Source organism: Balaenoptera musculus, chromosome 2 (assembly GCF_009873245.2).
Source record: "Balaenoptera musculus isolate JJ_BM4_2016_0621 chromosome 2, mBalMus1.pri.v3, whole genome shotgun sequence".
Taxonomy (NCBI): domain Eukaryota; kingdom Metazoa; phylum Chordata; class Mammalia; order Artiodactyla; family Balaenopteridae; genus Balaenoptera; species Balaenoptera musculus.
In genome coordinates, this window is record NC_045786.1 from 148,553,239 (window position 1) to 148,580,099 (window position 26,861).

General features: G+C 41.1%; 2 protein-coding genes across 2 annotated transcripts in view; one reads left to right on the forward strand and one right to left on the reverse strand.

Moving 5' to 3' along the window:
- TMED10 (transmembrane p24 trafficking protein 10) overlaps positions 1-26,861 on the reverse strand; it is a 50,173-nt gene that overhangs the window by 14,561 nt on the left and 8,751 nt on the right. Inside the window, exons 2-3 of the mRNA XM_036842495.1 lie at positions 10,565-10,676; positions 5,010-5,083 (exon numbers count right to left, since the gene is read on the reverse strand). Coding sequence (XP_036698390.1) covers positions 5,010-5,083; positions 10,565-10,676 — 186 coding nt within the window. The remainder of the gene's footprint in view (positions 1-5,009; positions 5,084-10,564; positions 10,677-26,861) is intronic.
- LOC118890137 (aurora kinase B-like) lies at positions 21,026-22,243 on the forward strand. Its single transcript, XM_036842494.1, is given in 3 exon segments — positions 21,026-21,590; positions 21,592-21,927; positions 21,929-22,243. Coding segments are annotated over 3 exon segments (1,008 nt in total). The 5' UTR covers positions 21,026-21,146; the 3' UTR covers positions 22,157-22,243.

The following is a 26,861-nucleotide window of genomic DNA, read 5'->3' on the forward strand; positions in this document are numbered from 1 at the left end:
AAACCCAAAGTCAGTAGAAGGAAAGAAATCATAAAGATCAGAGCAGAAATAAATAAAATAGAAATGAAGAAAACAATAGCAAAGATCAATAAAACTAAAAACTGGTTCTTTGAGAAGATAAGCAAAATGGATAAACCCTTAGCCAGACTCATCAAGAAAAAACGGGAGAGGACACAAATGAATAAAATTAGAAATGAAAAAGGAGAAATCACAACCGACACTGCAGAAATACAAAGGATTATAAGAGACTACTACAAACAACTATATGCCAATAAAATGGACAACTACGAAGAAATGGACAAATTCTTGGAAAGGTGCAATTTTCCAAGACTGAACCAGGAAGAATTAGAAAATATAAACAGACTTATCACAAGCAATGAAATTGAAACTGTAATTTTTTGTTGTTGTTTATTTATTTTTTCTTATTAGTCATCCATTTTATACACATCAGTGTATACATGTCAATCCCAATCTCCCAATTGAAACTGTAATTAAAAATCTTCCAACAAACAAAAGTCCAGGACCAGATGGCTTCACAGGCAAATTCTATCAAACATTTAGAGAAGAGCTAACACCGATCCTTCTCAAACTCTTCCAAAAAATTGCAGAGGGAGGAACACTCCCAAATCCATTCTATGAAGCCACCATCACCCTGATACCAAGACCAGAAAAAGACATCACAAAAAAAGAAAATTGGAGACCAATATCACTGATGAACAGAGATGCAAAATTCCTGAACAAAATACTAGCAAACAGAATCCAATAACATATCAAATGGATCATACACCATGATCGAGTGGGATTTATCCCAGGGATGCAAGGATTCTTCAATATACGCAAATCAATGTGATACACCACATTAACAAATTAAGGAATAAAAACCATATGATCATCTCAATAGATGCAGAAAAAGCTTTTGACAAAATTCAACACCCATTTATGATAAAAACTCTTCAGAAAATGGGCATAGAGGGAACCTACCTCAACATAATAAAGGCCTTATATGACAAATCCACAGCAAACATCATACTCAATGGTGAAAAACTGAAAGCATTTCCACTAAGATCAGGAACAAGACAAGGGTGTCCACTCTCGCCACTCTTACTCAACATAGTTTTGGAAATCCTAGCCACGGCAATCATAGAAGAAAAAGAAATAAAAGGAATACAGATTGGAAAAGAAGAAGTAAAACTGTTACTATTTGCAGATGACATGATACTATACATAGAAAATCCTAAAGATGCCACCAGAAAACTACTAGAACTAATCAATGAATTTGGTAAGGTTGCAGGATACAAAATTAATGCACAGAAATCTCTTGCATTCCTACACACTAACAACAAAAAATCAGAAAGAGAAATTAAGGAAACAATCCCATTTACCATCACAACAAAAAGAATAAAATACCTAGGAATAAACCTATCTAAGGAGGTGAAAGACGTGTAGTCAGAAAACTATAAAACACTGATGAAAGAAATCAAAGATGACATAAACATATGAAGAGATATACAATGTTCCTGGATTGGAAGACTCAATATTGTGGAAATGACTATACTACCCAAAGCAACCTACAGATTCAATGCAATCCCTATCAAATTACCAGTGGCATTCTTCACAGAATTAGAAAAAAATTTTTACAATTCATATGGAAACACACAAGACCCCGAATAGCTAAAGCAATCTTGAGAAAGAAAAATGGAGCTGGAGGAATCAGGCTCCCCAACTTCAAACTATACTACAAAGCTACAGTAGTCAAGACAGTATGAACCGGTTTGCAGGGCAGAAATAGAGACACAGATATAGAGAACAAACGTATGGACACCAAGGGGGGAAAGTGGTGGGTGTGGTGGTGGTGGTGGTGTGATGAATTGGGAGATTGGGATTGACATATATACACTAATATGTATAAAATGGATAACTAATAAGAATCTGCTGTATTAAAAAAAAAAAAAGACAGTATGGTACTGGCACGAAAACAGAAATATAGATCAATGGTACAAGATAGAAAGCCCAGAGATAAACCCACGCACATATGGCCACCTAATTTACGACAAAGGAGGCAAGAACATACAATGGAGAAAAGACAGCCTCTTCGATAACTGGTGCTGGGAAAACTGGACAGCTACATGTAAAAGAATGAATTTAGAACACTACCTAACACCATACACAAAAATAAACTCAAAATGGAATAAAGACCTAAATGTAAGACCAGACACTATAAAACTTTTAGAAGAAAACATAGGAAAAACACTCTTTGACATAAACCACAGCAAGGTCTTTTTTGACCCACCTCCTAGAGTAATGCAAATAAAAACAAAAATAGACAAATGGGACCTAATGAAACTTAAAAGCTTTTGCACAGCAAAGGAAACCATAAACAAGACGAAAAGACAACCCTCAGAATGGCAGAAAATATGTGCAAATGAAACAACGGACAAAGGATTAATCTCCAAAATATACAAACAGCTCATGGAGCTCAATTATCAAAAAAACAAACAATCCAATTAAAAAATGGGTGGAAGACCTAAATAGACATTTCACCAAAGAAGACATACAGATGGCCAAGAGGCACATGAAAAGATGCTCAACATCACTAATTATTAGAGAAATGCAAATGAAAACTACAATGAGGTATCACCTCACAACGGTCAGAACGGCCAGCATCAAAAAAACCTACAAACAATAAATGCTGGAAAGGGTGTGGTAAAAAGGGAACCCTCCTGCACTGTTGGTGGGAATGTAAATTGATACAACCACTATGGCGAACAGTATGGAGGTTTTTTAAAAAACTAAAAATAGAACTACCATATGACCCAGCAATCCCACTACTGGGCATATACCCTAAGAAAACCATAATTCAAAAAAAGACATGTAACACAATGTTCGTTGCAGCACTATTTACAATAGCCAGGACATGGAAGCAACCTAAATGTGCATCGACAGATGAATGGATAAAGAAGATGTGGCACATATATACAATGGAATATTACTCAGCCATAAAAGAAATGAAACTGAGTTATTTGTAGTGAGGTGGATGGACCTAGAGTCTGTCATACAGAGTGAAGTAAGTCAGAAAGAGAAAAACAAATACCGTATGCTAACGCATATATACGGAATCTAAAAAAAAATGGTACTAATGAACCTAGTGGCAGGGCAGGAATAAAGACGTAGACATAGAGAATGGACTTGAGGACACGGGGTGGAGGGGGAAGCTGGGGCGAAGTGAGAGTAGCATCGACATATATACACTACCGAATGTAAAATAGCTAGTGGGAAGCAGTTAGTTGCATAGCACAGGGAGATCATCTCGGTTTTGCAATGACCTAGAGGGGCGGGATAGGGAGGGTGGGAGGGAGGCTCAAGAGGGTGGGGACATGGGGATGTATGTGTGCATGTGGCTGATTCACTCTGTTGTGCGACAGAGGCTAGTGCAGTATTGTCAAGCAGCTATACTCCAATAAAGATATATTAAAAAAATAATTTAAAAAAATGCCATACGATAGTGACGTCCACATCATTCTATACGTAAACTCACAATAATACCATCTGTTTTAGAGAAAAACAAGCTATGTCTAATAGCCAATTTGAGGTTGAGAATATAGCAGCAGTACTCAAAAACTGAAAATCATTTTACCTATTCTTCTACCGCATGATAATACAACATTTTTCTTAGTGTTTTATACCGTACAACAGTGCTTTAACTTACATGCTCTTATTTAGATATAATTAGGATTCTTGGATTTTTCAGTTTACTCTTAAGTTCATCAAACAAAGAAGCTCTTGCTTTATTTCTTTTACTTAAACTAGCCTGGAGACAGAAACAAGCAAATCAAAGTCTCACTAGGAATTGTCTTCCATTCACAACTGCATCACTTGCTCCTGTTTATTCCCTACAAATAACTCAGTCTAGTTTTGTTCAATTGAACACACACATGAACTAGGAAAAAAGAGGAAAGACCTGGAAAGCTGCAATCATTGTAGTACTACTTCCTGTTGTAGAACCAGCCAGTCGCTTCCAATCTTCCATTTTAGGATATTTCCCTTCCAAGTTCTGACCAAAGATAGAACAACTTCTCCTGTTTCATCATTCCTAGAAAATTCTCTTAAATCACTTAAAACAACTTTCCTTTGTTTATTCAGTTTACATTCTTCAAAAGCCATTTACATTTCCTGTACCCCACCTCTTCTTCATGCCTTCAGGTACTGCTGTAAAAAGACTGATCTCGGTACAAACACTCTTATCTTTCCGTAAAGATCAATCCTCCAGTCTTAAATAGTTCTTGTGGTTTTTCAAAGGTGCTCTTCATTTGAAGAACCATTTTGTGCTGCCCCCAGAGTCTCTCACAATAATTGAGATTAAAAGGGCTTGGTCTCCCTTCCCCTAATTCTATGCACACTTCCACCTCCCTACCACCCAAATAAATGCCTATTTTTATTCTCTACAATACTTCCTGTCAGCAAAACTCCTAGTCTCTTGCAGTTTTTTCTTCCATCTTGCTCTCTCTTTGAAAAACTTGAAATTATTTTAACTAAAAGCTACTTTTGATTATTGTGTTTCTCAAAGACAGCACAACTGTTCAAGTCTAAAACAGCACTGAATCTATGCCCTAGCTATATATATAGCTGTCAGTCTGGGAATAAAAGCCATAGGAATTTTTTTAAAAATCACTTTTCTTAACCTTGAACATTAACATAAATGAATTCCAGCTTTTAAAAATTGTAAATATATATCTGGTTTCAGACACCTCAAGAGCACTAATGGCATAGGCTTGAGTTTTATCACACCAACATTTCTATGGGACAGTTGGTCCAGTCATTTGGCTGACAGCACAGCCAGAATTATTGTTCAAGGCTGTTAACACAACTTTTTATATCAAGCTGGTTATCACATGACTGCTGAGAAAACCACAGCCTTCTGGGCAAAGCACAGCCTGTTGGCCTGACTAGGTCACAGAAACCTCACAGAACAGCAAGCTACTGCCTCTACTGGCTGTTACAGCAGGACGTACCTCTTCGTAATTTTTCGCCTCCACTCCATGCTTCATGTCTAGGATCACAAGTTGGTCAGGTATCCGCCCTGTTCCTGAGAAAGAAATCAAAGGATTCATTGTGCGGAATATTTAAAATTCCGGGAAATCACCCACCCACCCTCCCTCTCCCTAAGCCCTACCCTCTCAATAGAGGGAAACAGCGGCAACTCCTCCCCCTACTCAGCTGCAGAAAATTCCTGGCTCTGGCTAAAAATCACAAGCATTCCAGACAAAGCCTCTATCTGTGTGGGGTGCCAGAAAGTGACAAGAACATGCTGCTGGCAAACATCTCTGAGGGAGCAGGACACAAGATACTGCAGCTGGTACTACAGAGGAACAGAACAGGGGAAGAGAAAACACACAGGCTCACTGGATTAGGAAATAAAAGTCACAACAGCATACAACTGAGTGGCCTATAGACCAATAGGTAGTGGGCACCAACTCAGGCTGAAAAGGCACATTGCCACATCTGAAAAGGTTGACCTGTGAAATTTTGAGAGAAGGATTACTGGGTATATGCTAAGCTTGAATTTACTTAATACAAATATGAGTACTGAAAAGTACACAGGATTTGTCTACTATTCCACTTATTTCAAACATTTTGGTCAATGTAAGGCCATTTCGATAGGTAAATAAAGTGTTATGGGACTATTCCCACAAAGCCTTTAGAAGAGCCCAAGAAGAAACTTAACAGTAAGAGTAAAATTCTCAGGGATACTTCTTACAAACAGAAAAGTCTATTTGGGATAGTAGGACCAACAGAGCAATGTTCATATTAGAAAAGATAATCTGATTCAGCTTGATCAAAAGGAATCCTATTCTTAAATCATCAAGTAGGAGAAAGGGAAAGATTCAAAAGAGGCCCAGAAAACTGCTCAGTCTCAATCTCCTGGAATTCACCTGATTACTTGTATAATTAAACACTGCCTGCATGAAATAAGGAGTTTTGGGAAATACTGCCAGTTAAGCATCGTGGTTCCTGAGACCATAAGCCATAGAGAATGGTACTGTACCCTGAGAAACATTGGAGATTTTCTGAACTGTCAGTTCAAAAACTACTCATTGAGAACTCACAAGGTGCTAGAACCGTGCTGGAGATTGCAATCTCTGCCTTCAAATAATTCTATGGGCATCTAAGATATAAATATGCATACCAGCTACAGTGAAAATGCAAAGCATATAAAACTTTAAGGAAAAAACAAAAATGGTTCAGGCAATCCCAGCTATGGAGCAAAGGTTAGAAGAGGGAAGAGATTAGTTGTGGACAGACTTCACTTGAGAGGTAGCACCTGATGGCAGACAAAGTATCTGGACAGAAGGGAACACATGAACAAAGACTCAGCTATTGAAAGGATTGTGGCATGTTTAAAAGACAGTAAAGAAGTTCTTTTGGATAGACTAGAAAGATCAGTTTGAAAGCAATAAAATAAGACTGAATAGGTAGGATCAAGAAACTAAGCCAAGGACTTCCCTGGTGGCGCAGTGGTTAAGCATCCGCCTGCCAATGCAGGGGACACCGGTTCGAGCCCTGGTCTGGGAAGATCCCATATGCCGCGGAGCAACTAAGCCCGTGCGCCCCAACTACTGAAGCCCGCGTGCCTAGAGCCCGTGCTCTGCAACAAAGAGAAGCCACCACAATGAGAAGCCTGCACACGCAACAAAGGGCAGCCCCCGTCTGCTGCAACTAGAGAAAGCCCGCATGCAGCAATGGAAACCCAACGCAGCCAAAAATAAATAAATAAATAAATAAATACATTTATTAAAAAAAAAGAAAAAGAAAAAGAAAGAAACTAAGCCAAGTCACAGATACCTTCTGAGCATTAAACCAATTAGGTTTCCAAAACAAAAGAAAGCAAAACAAAAAGTGACACCCAGAGAGGTCTCTTCTCCCAAATCCAATGTGCAATCCTGATCACAGCACTGCCCATAAGAGATTCAATGCAAATATTTGTTTCTCCTTCCTCACTTAAAAAGTTGTGAAATCCAAGCAGCTCACAGCTCCGCCTGGTCCGAATGATCAAGATATTCTCTTCCTACCAGACTCTTCCCACTATCTCTGTTTGCCACAGCACAGCTTTAGCATTATTCAAACACAAATGAAACCACAAAACCACAGACCATCTGAGTCCAGACCATACAATTTCTTGCACAGAACAGCCAGCCTATCCCCATAGCTGACATCATGACCATAAAGGGTCTCCCTTGTAAAAAGACCCTTTGAAATTTCTCTCTGCATTTGCCTGACAAATAGACAATCTTTTAAAAGGTGCTCCAAAGACTACAAGGTATCAGGTCTTCATAACAGAATAAACAGCTGAATAAACACAAATGAAACTAGAAATTGAGTGCTGGCTATAACGTGTGTTTACACATACATTTATACATATATACACACACATTTTTGAACTAGTTCCTAGGCATTTACATGCACAGCATCAGCATATAAGAAATTCAGAACAAAAGATAATCTGTGCCTTCAAAGAGTTCAAAATTGGGAATGTAAGATATACACATGAGACACTTAAACAACACAAGGCTGTGTGTGTGAGAGATATATATATTCAAATACTTAAATAAACAATCCAATCAGTAAGTGATGCACTATTCAGAGGAAGCCACACTGACCTCCTTGCTGTTTCTGAGACATGCTCAGCATCTTAAGGTGTTTGCTTTTTCTTCAAAGCCCTCATTACCATCTGACTTTTTTAAAAAAATAATAAATAAATAAATCTATTTATTTACGGCTGCATTGGGTCTTCGTCGCTGCACGCGGGCTTTTCTCTAGTTGAGGCAAGCAAGGGCTACTCTTTGTTGTGGTGCGCAGGCTTCTCTTATTGCAGAGCATGTGCTCTAGGTGCACAGGCTTCAGTAGTTGTGGCTCGCGGGCTCTAGAGCGCAGGCTCAGTAATTGTGGCACGGGGGCTTAGTTGCTCCGCGGCATGTGGGAGCTTCCTGGACCAGGGCTCGAACCTGTGTCTCCCGCATTGGCAGGTGGATTCTTAACCACTGCACCACCAGGGAAGCCCCCAGTTGACTTATATTTGTCTATTGTCTGCTTGCTCCAATGAAAATGTAAGCTCCACTGAGAACAGAGACTTCTGTTTTATTCACTGCTATATCCCCAACACCTAGAACAGTGATGGATGAATCAATCAACTGATTGAGATATCAAGCAGACTAGAACGGCTGAGGAATGCATTCTAAAAGAACTAAAGGTAGGGACTTCCCTTTGGTCCAGTGGGTAAGACTCCATGCTCCCAGTGCAGGGGGCCCGGGTTCGACCCCTGGTAGGGGAACTAGGTCCCACATGCATGCCTCAACTAAGAGTCCGCATGCTGCAACTAAGAAGTCTGCATGCCACAACTAAACACGCCGCAACAAAGATCCCGCGTGGGGCAACTAAGACTTGGCACAGCCGAAACAAACAAATAAATAAATATTAAAAAAGAAAAACAAAAAAACCCCAAAACTAAAGGTAAATCTATGTTCATATGGGGAGAGAGCATTCCAACAAATGAATAAATGTGACATGTTTAGAAGGCAGAGCAAACCAGAATGACTGGGGCCTGATGGGCAGAGGAAGATAAGGTTGGATGGAGCAAGAGTATAAAGACTATTAAAAGCCATGATGCCTAAAATCCCTTCTAGCTTGAAAATTTCATGATTCTGTGTTTCATTCTATAGAACAGGAATATTACTGCCACTACAAAGAAGGGAACGCTTTTGAAAAAGGACTGACATAATGAAAGATGTGTTTTAGGAGATATATCTGGTGGCAGTATTTGGATATATTAAAAGCAGGGATATCAGTTAGAAGGCTAATGACATAATCCATGATTTGAAAGATTAGAGTTCAGATCTGTGTGGTGGCAGATACAGGAGGTATTTTGAAAGAAGTATCAGCATAACTTGATGACAGACTGGAAAAGACAAAAGTATGTAATTTCAAATATGTGAGCCCAAGTAACTGGAAGGATGGTGTTAATACTGATGAGTGAGGGGAACTAATTTGAAAGAGTAGGTCATGAATACAGTCTTAGATGTCTGAGTTTTGAGGTAAGAATAGCACAACTATGTGGAAATGTCTAGAATACTGTTGAGACATCCTGGAACTGGCAGGGGTGGGGGCAGGGAGAAGGGTATCAGTCATGATTACAGTCTTTTAATTTTCTATTCTTAATCTATTATTCCATTTACTTCAGGCAAACTCCCTTAGCTTTTAGGCTAAATTGACCCACTTTAGATCAGGGGTCAATTTCTGGTTAACTGTTGAAAGCAGCTGGTTCTTTTGTTATTCCTGGGAATATGTTGGAGGTGTTGGCAAAGGTGCTTGCTTTTCTTCTAGGATCGTATGTTCTGAACATTCTATAAATGTAAAATTGCCAGGAGTCCTTTTGCTACCATACAGAGAAAGCCTGAGAATAAAGCCAAATGGAGGCAAAAAGAGGAAGCACTAAAAACAATGTAAGTTTCCAATGATACCGTTAAAACCCCAAGATACAGCCCTGCCTGAAGTCAGTACCACACTGTAGACTTCCCGGTTCAGAGAGTCACATGGTCTTTCTCTTCTTCCTCTTTAAGCCAGTTTGAGTTATGTTTTTGTGTCCTGCAGCCCCAAAGGGTCCCAGGTAATATAACAGGTATAAATGCATACAGCTTTTAGAGTCTGGTGTCCTTGAAGCTGAAGAATAGGGAGTGAAAAGGCATCTGCTTTTTCCCCAACCACTGAGCACAGAAGCCATCAGGTAATCAATCAGCCTAAAAGTTACTAAGGACTCTTGGCCTTGAGATGCACAGAAGAAGCCACAGCAAGTTATCAGGACTAGGAAATAGCAAGTGCCCTGGAGATTGAAACTGCTTCTGACGATACATTATTTGTCAGACAGACCCTACTTCTTTTTTTTTTTTTTTTTTTTTTTTTAAAGGTTTTTTTTTTTTTTTTTTTTAATTTTATTTATTTATTTATTTATTTATGGCTGTGTTGGGTCTTCGTTTCTGTGTGAGGGCTTTCTCCAGTTGCGGCAAGTGGGGGCCACTCTTCATCGCGGTGCGCGGGCCTCTCACTATCGCGGCCTCTCTTGTTGAGGAGCACAGGCTCCAGACGCGCAGGCTCAGTAGTTGTGGCGCACGGGCTTAGTTGCTCCGCGGCATGCGGGATCTTCCCAGACCAGGGCTCGAACCCGTGTCCCCTGCATTGGCAGGCAGACTCTCAACCACTGCGCCACCAGGGAAGCCCCAGACCCTACTTCTAATCCCAAAGAAAACATGTCACTAGCATATAAATGCACTATTTTCTAGCATCTATACCAAATTCAACTCTATCATTCAAGCCAAGTATATCACAGCATTCAAGAAATGCCTACTCCTGCACATGAAGAACTCTACCAATTTGCCAACTTTCACTTATATGTGTGTGCACTCCAGCAAATGTAGTTTTCACTTCCTCTTCCTGCCCAGACCAAGAGAGAAAGTTCATGCTCTAACTTGCTTAGAAGATGATGCTTAATTCAGGGAAAATACTCTGATTTACTTACCCTTGCTCTCAAAACACACTTCAAACATGTCATAATCTTCAGTGGTAAAGGCAAATTTCCCCTTGGTTGCATCCTCCTTGGAGTAAAGAATATGGCCAGCAGAATCTGTAATCTAAAAGTAAAAAGTAAGTAAGAACAGGCAGCAAATAATACTCGGGAAGAGAACTTATAGAAACTGGAGAAATGGAAAGTAACACTGTCTATCAAAGACAGTCTAGGGCTTCCCTGGTGGTGCAGTGGTTAAGAATCCGCCTGCCAATGCAGGGGACACGGGTTCGAGCCCTGGTCCGGGAAGCTCCCACATGCCGCGGAGCAACTAAGCCCGTGCACCACAACTACTGAGACTGCGCTCTAGAGCCCGCGAGCCACAACTACTGAAGCCCGCGTGCCACAACTACTGAAGCCTGCGCACCTAGAGCTCGTGCTCTGCAACAAGAGAAACCACGACAATGAGAAGCCCATGCACCACGAAGAAGAGTAGCCCCCGTTCGCCGCAACTAGAGAAAGCCCGCACGCAGCAACAAAGACCCAACGCAGCCAAAAATAAATAAATAAAATAAATAAATGTATCAAAAAAAAAAAAAAAAGACAGTCTGTTATGATCACTATGGTCCAACCATTCCCAAAGACAGGAATTGGATTAGAAGGTGAAACCCAAATACAGCAAATTTCACACAGTCGATATAGTTGATATAAAGTGGGTTTATTAGCAGAAGTTCACTTTATAGAACGTAGACCAGTATCATTTCCTAGAAAGGGAAAATGGAAGTGGACAATTACCGAAAGAATATACTACAAAAAGGAGAAAGATATATAAGAACACATTTCCTGTATAAAACAAATCTTGACACGCGGGGCGGGGCGGGGGGGGGGTGGTGGGTGGAGAGTGGAAATGGAGCACCTGACACAAGGAGCGAAGGAAAAGAAGGCATGCCTGGAGGAAAAATCTGGGAGAGCTATTCCTGCAGATTTTATGTGGATTATGTCAATGGCTACAAGGGGTGGGGGAAGGCAGGGGGATAAACAAGAAGTTACTCCTAAAAAAAGACATCTTTGGCTTCTACAAATGATAATTCCTGTCTTCCAGGTTGTTGGCTCTAGTTTTCCAAACTTAAACCGCTCCATTCCTACAGAATGGCCTGTAAGCACAGACGAAGCGGCATATATTGGTAAGTGAACGGTCGCATATAAAGCAAGGCCTTGACACAGTAATATGACAGACTGGGTCTCAGGCTTCTTTTCTAGAGCACATGGTTGTCTTGGCAGAAGGCACATTTCATGATCTAAGACAGGAAGCTACTTGAAATGTAGAACACAAAAATAGTGGATTATATTAAACTTGACGTTCTAATGCTGTTTGTAAAACAGGATTCAATTATAGATGAGATTTTAAATACAAAAATTGAGTAGTATACATATAAACCTATATATTTAAAGCACTTTAATAACACTAGTTATTTCTGAGTAGTGAGATTTCTTTATAATTTTTTTTCTACAAAGGTATGTATCACTTATGGTCAGAAATAAAGTTATTTCAGTTTTGGGAAGAAAAACATAATGAAAGAATAGTTATCACTGCTAGACAAATTTGAAATGATGGGTTAATAAAAAAGGTTTTATGGCACATCTAAATTCCTTAAGAGTAACAGCAGTAATATTAACCAAGTATCTTCTGCCATGAATGATGTTGATCATTCATTAATTTGTCAAACATTTAAGATGCCTGGATCTGCACTGGTCACTGGAGAAATAGGATGTGGAAGATGGTTCCCATCTTCGAAGGGCTTAAGAGTATAAATAGGAGAAGAATAAGAAACGAGACAACTTCACTGCAGTGTGGAGAGCGCGTCTGTGCCATGGGATTATGGAGGGTCACAGAGTGTATCGTGGAGGAGGTGACACAGGAGCTGAGTCATGAAGGATGAGTTGCAATCAAGGGAAGAATAGGAGTAAAGACATTCAGGGTAGAAGAGACAGCAAATATGAAGGCTTAGGTCCAGAAAAACAAAACAGAACAAAAACATGGTATCATCATAACACTAATAGCTAATATTTATTAAGCACTTACTAAATGCTGAGTACTGTGCCAAGGGCTTTATATGCATTTTTAACTTGATCTTCACTATAACCCTACCGGTAAGAAGTATTTTTTCTCCCATGTTCCACAGGAGGAAACTGAGGCACAGAGAGGTTAAGTGGCTGGAGAGATACTAGCCAGATCATGTAGAACTACAACATCATGCTAAGGCATTTACTGCGCACAAAGTGGGAAGGCAATGAAGAATTTGAAACCAGAGTGATGTGATTCAACTTGCAGTTTATAAAGATAAATCTGATAACACTGTGAAGACAGACTCAAGAGGGACAATACTAGAGATAAGAAGATGTGTTAGGACACTAAGCCAGTACTCCAGGTTAGAGATGATGAAGACTTTGTGTATGGAGAGAAGGGGCCACATTTGAGGAATTTTAAAAATGGAGAAAAAATAAATAAAAATAAATAAATAAATAAATAAATAAAATAAAAACGGAGAGCCCGGGGACTTCCTTGGTGATTCAGTGGGTAAGACTCTGTGCCCCTAATGCAGGGGCCTGGGTTTGATCCCTGGTCGGGGAACTAGATCCCGCAAGCATGCCGCAAGGAAGATCCCGCACGCCTCAACTAAGACCCGGTGCAAGCTAAATAAATAAATAAATATTTAAAAACAAACAAACAAAAAAACCAGAGAGCCCACAGGACAAGACCAAAAAGTGAATGCCCACAACGACCAAGCAAGCAGCATAAACTGAGTCTAATGGGCCAGCACAAGTCCACGGGGTGTGGTGAACAATGTGGCAAACAGGAGACAGGCCTGTCTCAAGGGAGAAACCAATTACTACCATGGCACGCCAGCTTTTCAGACAATCTAATTCTCCAAACGAACCCAAACATTTTAACTGCTATTTGAAATCTCCTAGTTTTTAAATCCTCACAACCAATCCCAACATTTGAAAAACTATCTCAAGGCCAAACAAAAAATGTCTATAGAACCAACTTCTGGGCCACCAATATCTGACCTCTGCATAGGACAGGAAGGAAGCTGGCTAAAATCACACGAAAGAACTGTTGGGCAGCACTGAGGTGAGAGCTGAGATCAGGGACCATGGATTTCTAGTGGCTGCACCTAGCAGCCAGGATGCAGGAGCAAAGAAAAGTATTATATGATTTAGGTCTGGGGTCTACAATTGAGTGGTTTGGAAGGATGAGGGGATAAAGGAATTATGTTATAGGAATTATGTTATAAACTTTACCTACATAGTCTTTAATCCTCACAACAATTCCAGAGAGGCCAGTCTTATTATCCCTATTTTACTGAGGCAGAAACTTAGTAACTTGTTCATTATCACAGAGCTAATAAATTGTGTATGTAGATTTGAAGACAGGGTCTAAAACCTATGCTCTTTCCAAATTCCATGTTGCAGCCCCACAGCAGGAATGGCTGAAAGAAGTGGAATGCACAGAAGCCAAGAAAGACTAACAGAATCTGATGGATTCTTTGGGTTGGTGCAAGTCAGAGAGTCTGAGAGTCCTCTTGAGTGGGACATGGCACTGTTCAGTCTGCATTCTCCACCTTAGAGGGATTAGCAGGCGGCCACAAGGTAGAGGCCTTGAAGTCAGCAATAAATAAACAATCTGCATGGGAATATTTGGCCCTGAAAATTCCTAAAGGCCTCTTGTTCATGTGATACTTTTCCTGAATTATCAACTAAAAGAAAAAGCCAAACAAAGGGCAATTCAACTTAATCAGACTTACAAGACTTGGCATAAATTTGCCCAGCCAGGTTATTTCCTAGAAGAATAGCTTATGATCTCTTTGCATTCTCCTAAGATTTTAAAAGCGTTCTTCAAAAAAGATTATTTAGGCTTCCCTGGTGGCGCAGTGGTTAAGAATCTGCCTGCCAATGCAGGGGACACGGGTTCGTGCCCTGGTCTGGGAAGATCCCACATGCCGCGGAGCAACTAAGCCCGTGAGCCACAACTACTGAGCCTGCGCATCTGAAGCCTGTGCTCCGCAACGGGAGAGGCCACGACAGTGAGAGGCCCGCGCACCGCGATGAAGAGTGGCCCCCGCTTGCCGCAACTGGAGAAAGCCCTCGCACAGAAACGAAGACCCAACACAGTCAAAAAAATAAATAAATAAAAAATAATTAAAAAAGAAAAAAAGATTATTTAAGGACAGGAGCCTCTTTAGATGACAAAGGATCCTAGGTACAGGTCAGAAAACTCTTATTAAGCAGTGGCAAAAATCCTTCATTGAGTACTTTGCAAAATGAATTAAGAAGTCTGCCATGTTCTTCTGAAAGACTCGAATACAATCCACACTTCCAACTGGTTCTCGGAAGGAGTAAAAATTGTTTAAATTGTCTTCTTCTACACTGTACTGAGGAACTACAATCATGGTAGAACCACTTGCATTGTTGGTTCTTTCTATGACATCTGAAAATATACTAAAGACGCAAATATTTTACAAGAGGCTGAAGGCAAAGCACCCATCATTGCCTATACCATTTATCAGCATGAAATTTACCTCCTGGAAAGAGTGTGTGATAATGATCACATTTCCATCAGTGTCTCCACATTTCTATACTCCCTATGACCTTCAGTTGACACAACTATATAAAGGTATCTATCCAGATATTTGGAAATCCAGACAGGCAACTTGATAATTTAACCTTCAAGTTAGGCTCTTATAGACTGTTGGGGATTCTAACAGATCGCAGAATTTTTCTGAAAATCAGGTTTCCCACGTAGTTCATAACTTTGCAGCTATTAAGGGGCCAAGCCACTGACCTTAAGAAAGAAAGAAAAAAATCACATGCCCTAACCCCAGCATAATTACATAAATCAGCAGGTAGCTAAAATCAGGGAATAGAAAACTGGGCAAATCTCAGTGACTAGCCAGAGCCGGCAAAGTCTAATAGGCCGAAATGATGGTTTTAAATTTCTTTCATTAAAATGCTCTGATTACGGATCACTTTAAAAGATCATCTGGTTTCTCAAAAATTGAGAGATTTTATTTTTTCTTCTTAAATTCTACTACAGAACCACCTTGGGAATATGATAACTGCCACTTTCACCTACTACAACAGCAAACCCTTAAAGGATTCACCCTTAACAATAAAAAACACGGGCTTCCCTGGTGGCGCAGTGGTTGAGAATCCGCCTGCCGATGCAGGGGACACGGGTTCGAGCCCTGGTCTGGGAAGATCCCACATGCCACGGAGCAACTAGGCCCGTGAGCCACAACTACTGAGCCTGCGCGTCTGGAGCCTGTGCTCCGCAACAAGAGAGGCCGCGATAGTGAGAGGCGCGCGCACCGCGATGAAGAGTGGCCCCCGCTCGCCACAACTAGAGAAAGCCCTCGCACAGAAACGAAGACCCAACACACCCAAAAATCAATCAATTAATAAATAAATTAAAAAAAAAAACAATAAAAAACACATAAAATTTACCCATATGACATCAAGGAATGGGAAGTAATAAAGATTTGTTTCTAGATAACACCTTCTGAAGAAAAGCAAACCAAAGTTCACAACTTATAAAGTAGGGAAGAAAGTGTTAACTGTATATGCACAGTAGCTGATGTCAAGAATATGTGAATACTCACACCAAAACCATCAAATATGTGAGAATACAGGTCCACTGGGAAAACAGACTCATTTAGAATTGGATTTTCTTGGACGATTCTAGGCAGTGGCCAGAGAAAACAGGTTCTTGAGCAGTTCTTCTGCTCCTGAAGCGTGCCCCCCTTCCTTGACCACACATTCAAGATAATACCCTGCCTACTTCAAAAGGATCTTTAAGTAGCTTAGGCCCAAACACTAGGCAAATAAAGCAATTAGGAATTAAGGAATAGAGTTCACCTGGAGGAAGAAACTAATAGGCACTATCAAGAACCTGAACTAAGCAAATGGTATCTGGATAATAAATTTGGCTCTCAGTTTTCTGGAAGCCAAGATTAAGAGAGAAACAAGTTGGGTTACACATCATTTGTTTTCTGATGAAAGCTCACAAATTTATCTTCAGAGATAATTTTCCTGGAACTAAACAAGAACAATTTATCAGGAAAGGTTCTTGTGAAAGGACTGTGACCCATATTAGACTCTCCACTTTCAACCACGGCCTTGCTAAAGACAGAAATACAATTCAGATGGATGCCTTTAGTGACGCTCCATAACAATCTGCCTGACCTAATGCAGAGGTGGGACCTGAAGGAACTGGATGAATGCTCGCGAACCCTGGGCCTCTGCTCTTTAGCACCACCACCTCTCTCCCCATCCTAGCTCCTCTTGCTGCTCAGGGAATTCTCAGCCTTACTCTAAAGTTGCAAGAAGGCTGGGACTACTTTTGGCCACTTGCTGCTACCACAAGCGTGTTTGGAAAAAAAAAAAAAAAGTGTCAGGAAAAGATACCTTAAAAATAATACTACCCATCCAGATCTTGGTTTCTAATACCATTCTCCAATAAAAGGGAACCAGGGCTCCTTGGAGAAATGGCTGACCCCAGGACTGGGACAAGAAATACACAAGATGAGCCTGGAGCATCTTGTAGTGCCAGAAAGTAAAGAAGCGCTTGAAAACAAAACAAGACAAAAAACAACAGGGGTTTGTCAAAGGGACACAGGAGCCAAATGAAAGAGCTCCCAACAGCCAAAGCTGTAACGATTTGAGCAACAAAATAAAGCAGTGTTGGATTGTAATCCAAAATATAAAATAAACACCCAGGAATCCATAATGATATAAATGACTAAACAAGCAAACAAACAAGCAAGCTGGGGAGAAGAGAAAAATCTCCCATGCAGAACACTCTCAGATAATTTATGTAGAAACAGCACCCTCAAGGAGGTCAAGCATAACTCCCCACTCAAGTGTGGGCTGCACATAGTGACTTCCTTCCAAAGAGCACAGCACAGAAAGGGGAGGGGGGGCGGGGGGAAGTAACTTTACAGCAGAGACACCTGACAAACACTACCTCTGCCAGATGATCAAGGTCAATATAACAGTGATAATTCATGCTGACAATATGCTCCCTTGATATGATATGATGAAAATGACCCTTTACCTTTGTGGTCTTCCTCCCCAAAACCCTTAATACCAGTTTCATCATGAGGAAAACATCAGATGAATCCCAATAGAGGGGTATCCTACAAAATACTTGACCAGTACTCCTCAAAACTCAAACGGCTGTCAAAAACAAGGAAAATCTGAGAAACTGTCATAATCTAGAGGAGCCCAAAGAAATACGACTAAATGTAATATATCCAGGATGGGATCCTGGGACAGGAAAAAAGGACATTAGGTAAAAACTAAGGAAATCTGAATAAAGTATAGAATTTAGTTAATAATAATGTATAAATACTTGTTCATTGTGACAGACAAAATGTATCATACTAACATAAGATATTAACAAGAGGGGAAACTGGGTGTGGGGTATATGGGAACTGTATTATCTTCACTGTTCTTCTGTAAATCTAAAACTGTTCTAAGATAAAAAGCTTATGTAAAAAAATTACTATTCAGAAAGATGAAGTCAAACACATACATACACATACATATACACACACACACACACACACACACACACATACACATACACCTCCAGATTCTCAAGAAATTTATAATCAAAGCCAAGCAAGTAAACAAACATTTTCATATACTTTTTATGTTGTAAATACAAATAGTTAATTTGGACAAGTCTATACCTACCCTTGTAAAATGACATATGATGTATGGGGGAGGTGGCAAGTCTGTGTCTTTCTAATGGCACAGGTCACACATTGCTTTCATTTGCTGAATCAGCTCCATACCCCACCAGTCCAAGAATATGTTAAAAACCAAAAGCCAAATCCACGTCTTTCCGGGCGTGCTACCATAGCAGCAGAGGTCAATCAGCTTGCAGCTTTAGTGTAGTTGGTGAAACTCTGAAGATGTAATTTCCTTCACATAGGCTCCTACCTGCACTCTGTCTTCCTCAGGTTTATGACCAGTCTGGGGTATAATACTGAGTATACAATGTGTACATATTATTTTAAGGCTAACCATCAACCTTGTAGCTCCTGAATGACTAACTCAGGAATTCAGAAATAGCCAAGTCCCTTGGAGAAGCTCTATACATTGAACAAAAATGAGCCAAAACAGAAACACCTACCCTTTTCTCCTTTTGAGAGACAGTACAGCATAGTAGTTAGACTGAAGGTTCTAGAGTCAGGCCTCAGGTTGGTGTTCAAATCACAGTTGTGCCACTTACTAGCTGTAAGGCCTTGGATATGTTCCTTAACCTCTCTGTGCCTCATATGTAAAATAAGAACAAGAGTATGTACTTTACGAGGTTACTGTGAAAATTAAATTTAATATAGGTAAAGTGCCTAGAACAGTGTTTGGCAGTTGGCAAGCACTCAGTAAGTGTTATTATTATCATTGTCGTTGTTACTGTTAGCATTTTTGCTATTATGGTAACTGCTTGTTAGTGATAACTCAGAACTCCACAAACAGTTAGGTCACTAACCATACTTTCAATCTAAAAGTGCTAACGGATGGCAAACTAGATAAAGTAGTCTGCATCGACTAAACCCAGGGATGACTAGGGCCTAAATGGTTGTTGCATGGAGATAGGAAAAGACAGATAGGTAAACCTCAAGGAAGCAGCAGTAAGATTTAGAAACTGAAGAGATACAAAATGCCTGGGCTTCCCTGGTGGCGCAGTGGTTGAGAATCTGCCTGCCAATGCAGGGGACACGGGTTCAAGCCCTGGTCTGGGAAGATCCCACATGCCGCAGAGCAACTAGGCCCGTGAGCCACAACTACTGAGCGAGCCATAACTACTGAGCCTGCGCGTCTGGAGCCTGTGCTCCGCAACAAGAGAGGCCGCAACAGTGAGAGGCCCGCGCACTGCGATGAAGAGTGAGAGGTCCGAGGTCCACGCACCGCAATGGAAGAGTGGCTCCCACTCTCTGCAACTAGAGAAAGCCCTCGCACAGAAACGAAGACCCAACACAGCCAAAAATAAATAAATTAATTAAAAAAAAAAAAAAAGCCTAACAAAGCAGGTATTCAACGAATCATTTTAGCTGCTAACAGGGGATAGAAAGAAATACCAGATGACTTCAGCAATTCCTGCAAGTGTTTTACCCAATAAATAATAAACTACATGAAGGACCCAATAACATTAAGTGTGGGGAGAGGAGAAGAGAGGACTGTGGGTGCATATATAATGATCAGGGCTTGTGGGTCTATACGCTTCATTTGCTAAGAGTTCACGATGACTCGTAAACTGTGGGGTCTATTACTCCAATCAGAAAGAACACCAAATCACTGAAGATGCTGCAGTTTTACACTAGAAAAATAGTATCAGAAATACTTTCAAGAGACTACCACAAGTACTACACACTAAGAACATGGACGACTCTGTCAGCCCAGAAGCTATATTTAATGGGCAGAAAACAAATTTACTCTGATCTTTCAAACAAGAGCAAGTACCAAGTCTACCAACAGCATCCCTGAAATCAAAGGATCACATCTAGATTTTACCCAGAACAAAGTCAAACTTAGAAAGGCCATAAGCAGCATCTAGCAACACTAAATTCTTTCAAATTTCCAACACGATTCAGCAATGGCAGAGCACAGCACAGAAGTAGTTTAAGAAGGCTTATAGAAGTACTGAAAACTAGACATGGAAAATTTCCAGGCACTGGTATGATAATGGATAGATGCTCTCCTGCTTCTATCAGCATTTACGACATTAACTCAACATAGGCAATACGTCATACTTGACTAGGGGGGTGGGAATTGGGGGGTTGCGGGGGTGGGCGGGGGGAGAAAGCTGGAGAAAGAGAGGGAGGAAGGGAGGGGAATGAGAAGGAAAGACCAGTTGCTGCCCTAACAATACTGCTGCGGGGGTGACGCCAGATCAAATGTTTTTTTTCATACTGTTCCAAAGTTATTTACGGTAAAAACCTCCAGCGTGACCCTTTCAGGCACAAACAAAGCCTTGTTCTTTCTTAACAACTAGTCCCTTGATTTCCCACACGTTGTGTTGAACAATGAGGTTGGGGGCACAGGATAAAGCAGATGACATCAATCTCCCTCAAGTCGGAGGCTTGTTTCGGAGCCCAAATTCTGGTCTGTGGCCAGCTGGCTGATTTCACAGAGGGCTCTACTGTCCAGGATGCCAGGCTGCGTATGCATTTGGGGGCCATGGCTCAGGATCAACCACCAGTTAGCAATTCACACAAGAAACAACACAGAAGTCACTGCACCTCACTAGATTACCTTTATAAATCTGTTCCCTTTTCCTAGAAACTAGGCTCAGTCTTCAGAAGTCATCATAAAGATATGGTATAGCAATTTCAAATTCTAAGCAGCCCCCTTCTCTAGACCAGTTGAAAAGAGAGAAGGCTGGGGACAACTGTTGAACAAGAGAAATTTAAATGAAGTAACAGAGGCAGGTTCAGTCGTTTGCCAGTGGCCAGGGGGGTGGGCTGTGCCATGGGCTCCAGTTCCCTCCCCCTTTCCCTCTAAGGATCCATAAGGAGCCTGTCTATGCATGGCCCTACGGCCAGCAGATGGCTCAGTCTGGCCTCAACACCCTGCCCCAGAGAGTCCTCCGGAAGGAGCCTGTCACCCCATCTGCACTTGTCCTCATGAGCTGCTCCAATGCCCAGCCCACAGTGCCCCTGTCCAGAAGGTGGTGGAGAACAGCAGTGGGACCCCCAGCTTCTCAATCTGTTCCTTCCCAATTGACGACTTTGAGATTGGGCGTCCTCTGGGCAAAGGCAAGTTTGGAAATGTGTACTGGGCTTGGGAGAAGAAAAGCCATTTCATCGTGGCACTCCAAGTCCTCTTCAAGTCTCAGATAGAGAAGGAGGGTGCGGAGCACCAGCTGCGCAGGGAGACTGAAACCCAGGCCCATCTGCAGCATCCCAACATCTTGCGTCTCTATAGCTACTTCTATGACCGGCAAAGGATCTACTTGATTCTGGAGTATGCCCTCCCAGTGGGAGCTCTATAAGAACCTGCAGAAAAGCCGCACTTTTGACGAGAAGCGAACAGCCACGATCATGGAGGAGCTGGCAGATGCTCTGATATACTGCCACGGGAAGAAGGTGATTCACAGAGATGTAAAGCCAGAGAATCTGCTCTTGGGGCTCCAGGGAGAGCCGAAGATTGCCGACTTCGGCTGGTCTGTGCACGCCCCCTCCCTGAGGAGGAAGACGATGTGTGGCACTCTGGACTACATGCCCCCAGAGATGATTGAGGGGCGCATGCACAACGAGAAGGTGGATCTGTGGTGCATCAGAGTGCTCTGCTACGAGCTGCTGGTGGGAAACGCCCCCCTTCAAGAGTGCTTCCCAAAACAAGACGCAACGGTGCATCGTCAAGGTGGACCTGAGGTTCCCCCCTTCCATGCCCGCAGGAGCCCAGGAGCTCATCTCCAAGCTGCTCAAGCATAACCTCTCAGAACGCCTACCGCTGGCCCAGGTCTCAGCCCACCCTTGGGTTCGGGCCCACTCTCGGAGGGTGCTGTTTCCCTCTGCCCTTCAGTCTGTCCCCTGAATTGTCCCTGTCATTTTCTCAGTTGTGTCTGTATGTCTGCATATGTGTAGTTAGGAGGAGGGGATCCTGGCCTGTTCCCACATCTATCTTCTACCTCCTCTTTATTTAATAAACACTGAAACTGAGAGAGGAACTAAGATGGCGGAATAGAAGGATGTGCTCTCACTCCCTCTTGCGAGAACACCAGAATCACAATTAGCTGCTGGACAATCATTGACAGGAAGACACTGGAACTCACCAAAAAAGATACCCCACATCCAAAGACAAAGAAGAAGCCACAATGAGACGGTAGGAGGAGCACGATCAGAGTAAAATCAAATCCCATAACTGTAGGTGGGTGACTCACAAACTGGAGAACACTTATACCACAGAAGTCCACCCAGCGGAGTGAAGGTCGTGAGCCCCACATCAGGCTTCCCAACCTGGGGGTCCGGCAACGGGAGAAGGAATTCATAGAGAATCAGACTTTGAAGCCTAGTGCGAATTGATTGCAGGACTTCAACAGGACTGGGGGAAACAGAGACCCCACTCTTGGAGGGCACACACAAAATAGTGTGTGCATTGGGACCCAGGGGAAGGAGCAGTGACCCTGGGGGAGACTGAACCAGACCTACCTGCTAGTGTTGGAAGGTCTCCTGCAGAGGCGGGGGGTGGCTCTGTTTCACTGTGGGGACAAGGACACTGGCAGCAGAAGTTCTGGGAAGTACTCCTTGGCGTGAGCCCCCCCGCCCCCCCCCCCTCCCCGAGTCTGTCATTAGCCCCACCAAAGAGCCCAGGTAGGCTCCAGTGTTGGGTTACCTCAGGCAAAACAACCAACAGGGAGGGAACCCAGTCCCACCCATCAACAGTCAAGTGGATTAAAGTTTTACTGAGCTCTGACCGCCACAGCAACAGTCAGCTCTACCCACCATCAGAGCCTCCCATCAAGCCTCTTAGATAGCCTCAACCACCAGAGGGCAGACAGGAGAAGCAAGAAAAACTACAATCCTGCAGCCTGTGGAACAAAAACCACATTCACAGAAAGATAGACAAGATGAAAAGGCAGAGGGCTATATAACAGATGAAGGAACAAGATAAAACCCCAGAAAAACAACTAAATGAAGTGGAGATAGGCAACCTTCCACAAAAAGAATTCATAATAATGATAGTGAAGATGATCCAGGACCTCGGAATAAGAATGGAGGCAAAGATCGAGAAGATGCAAGAAATGTTTAACAAAGACCTAGAAGAATTAAAGAACAAACAAACAGAGATGAACAATACAATAACTGAAATGAAAACTACACTAGAAGGAATCAATAGCAGAATAACTGAGGCAGAAGAACGGATAAGTGACCTGGAACACAGAATGGTGGACTTCACTGCTGCGGAACAGACTAAAGAAAAAAGAATGAAAAGAAATGAAGACAGCCTAGGAGACCTCTGGGACAACATTAAACGCAACAACATTCGCATTATAGGGGTCCCAGAAGGAGAAGAGAGAGAGAAAGGACCAGAGAAAATATTTGAAGAGATTATAGTCGAAAACTTCCCTAACATGGGAAAGGAAATAGCCACCCAAGTCCAGGAAGCACAGAGAGTGCCATACAGGATAAACCCAAGGAGAAACATGCCGAGACACATAGTAATCAAATTGGCAAAAATTAAAGACAAAGAAAAATTATTGAAAGCAGCAACAGAAAAACGACAAATAACATACAAGGGAACTCCCATAAGGTTAACAGCTGATTTCTCAGCAAACTCTACAAGCCAGAAGGGAGTGGCATGATATACTTAAAATGATGAAAGGGAAGAACCTACAACCAAGATTACTCTACCCCCCAAGGATCTCATTTAGATTTGATGGAGAAATCAAAAGCTTTACAGACAAGCAAAAGCTAAGAGAATTCAGCACCACCAAACCAGGTCTACAACAAATGCTAAAGGAACTTCTCTAAGTGGGAAACAGAAGGGAAGAAAAGGACCTACAAAAACAAACCCAAAACAATTAAGAAAATGGTCATAGGAACATACATATCAATAATTACCTTAAACGTGAATGGATTAAATGCTCCAATCAAAAGACACAGGCTTGCTGAATGGATACAAAAACAAGACCCATATATATGCTGTCTACAAGAGACCCACTTCAGACCTAGGGACACATACAGACAGAAAGTGAGGGGATAGAAAAAGATATTCCATGCAAATTAAAATCAAAAGAAAGCTGGAGTAGCTATACTCATATCAGATAAAATAGACTTTAAAATAAAGAATGCTACAAGAGACAAGGAACAACACTACATAATGATCAAGGGATCAATCCAAAAAGAAGATATAACAATTATAAATATACATGCACCCAACATAGGAGCACCTCAATACATAAGGCAACTGCTAACAGCTATAAAAGAGGAAATTGACAGTAACACAGTCATAGTGGGGGACTTTAACAGCTCACTTACACCAATGGACAGATCATCCAAAATGAAAATAAACAAGGAAACAGAAGCTTTAAATGACACAATAGACCAGATAGATTTAATTGATATTTATAGGACATTCCATCCAAAAACAGCAGATTACACTTTCTTCTCAAGTGCGCACGGAACATTCTCCAGGATAGATCACATCTTGGGTCACAAATCAAGCCTCAGTAAATTTAAGAAAATTGAAATCATATCAAGCATCTAGTCTGACCACAACGCTACGAGATTAGAAATGAATTACAGGGAGAAAAACGTAAAAAACACAAACACATGGAGGCTAAACAATACGTTACTAAATAACCAACAGATCACTGAAGAAATCAAAGAGAAAATCAAAATATACCTAGAGACAAATGACAATGAAAACACGACGATCCAAAACCTATGGGATGCAGCAAAAGCAGTTCTAAGAGGGAAGTTTATAGCTATACAAGCCTATCTAAAATAACAAGAAAAATCTCAAGTAAACAATCTAACCTTATACCTAAAGGATCTAGAGAAAGAAGAACAAACAAAACCCAAAGTTAGCAGAAGGAAAGAAATCATAAAGATCAGAGCGGAAATAAATGAAATAGAAACAAAGAAAACAATAGCAAAGACCAATAAAACTAAAAGCTGGTTCTTTGAGAAGGTAAACAAAATTGATAAGCCATTAGCCAGACTCATCAAGAAAAAGAGGGAGAGGACTCAAATTAATAAAATTAGAAATGAAAAAGGAGAAGTTACAACAGACACTGCAAAAATACAAAGCATCCTAAGAGACTACTACAAGCAACTCTATGCCAATAAAATGGACAACCTGGAAGAAATGGACAAATTCTTAGAAAGGTATAACCTTCCAAGACTGAACCAGGAAGAAATAGAAAATATGAACAGACCAATCACAAGTAATGAAATTGAAACTGTGATTAAAAATCTTCCAACAAACAAAAGTCCAGGACCAGATGGCTTCACAGGTGAATTCTATCAAACATTCAGAGAAGAGCTAACACCCATCCTTCTCAAACTCTTCCAAAAAATTGCAGAGGAAGGAACACTCCCAAACTCATTCTACAAGGCCACCATCACCCTGATACCAAAACCAGACAAACATACTACAAAAAAAGAAAATTACAGACCAATACCACTGATGAATATAGATGCAAAAATCCTCAACAAAATACTAGCAAACAGAATCCAACAACACATTAAAAGGATCATACACCATGATCAAGTGGGATTTATCCCAGGGATGCAAGGATTCTTCAATATACGCAATATACGCAAATCAATGTGATACACCATACTAACAAATTGAAGAATAAAAACCATATGATCATTTCAATAGATGCAGAAAAAGCTTTTGACAAATTTCAACACCCATTTATGATAAAAACTCTCCAGAAAGTGGGCATAAAGGGAACCTACCTCAACATAATAAAGGCCATATACGACAAACCCACAGCAAACATCATTCTCAACGGTGAAAAACTGAAAGCATTTCCTCTAAGATCAGGAACGAGACAAGGATATCCACTCTCACCACTATTATTCAACATAGTTTTGGAAGTCTTAGCCATGGCAATCAGAGAAGAAAAAGAAATAAAAGGAATACAAATTGGAAAAGAAGAAGTAAAACTGTCACTGTTTGCAGATGACATGATACTATACATAGAGAATCCTAAAACTGCCACCAGAAAACTACTAGAGCTAATTAATGAATTTGGTAAAGTTGCAGGATACAAAATTAATGCACAGAAATCTCTTGCATTCCTATACACTAATGATGAAAAATCTGAAAGAGAAATTATGGAAACACTACCATTTACCATTGCAACAAAAAGAATAAAATACCTAGGAATAAACCTACCTAAGGAGACAAAAGACCTGTATGCAGAAAACTATAAGATACTGACGAAAGAAATTAAAGATGATACCAACAGATGGAGAGATATACCATGTTCTTGGATTGGAAGAATCAATATTGTGAAAATGACTATACTAACCAAAGCAATCTACAGATTCAATGCAATCCCTATCAAACTACCAATGGCATTTTTTACGGAACTAGAACAAATCATCTTAAAATTTGTATGGAGGCACAAAAGACCCCGAATAGCCAAAGCAGTCTTGAGGGAAAAAAACGGAGCTGGAGGAATCAGACTCCCTGACTTCAGACTATACTACAAAGCTACAGTAATCAAGACAATATGGTACTGGCACAAAAACGGAAACATAGATCAATGGAACAAGATAGA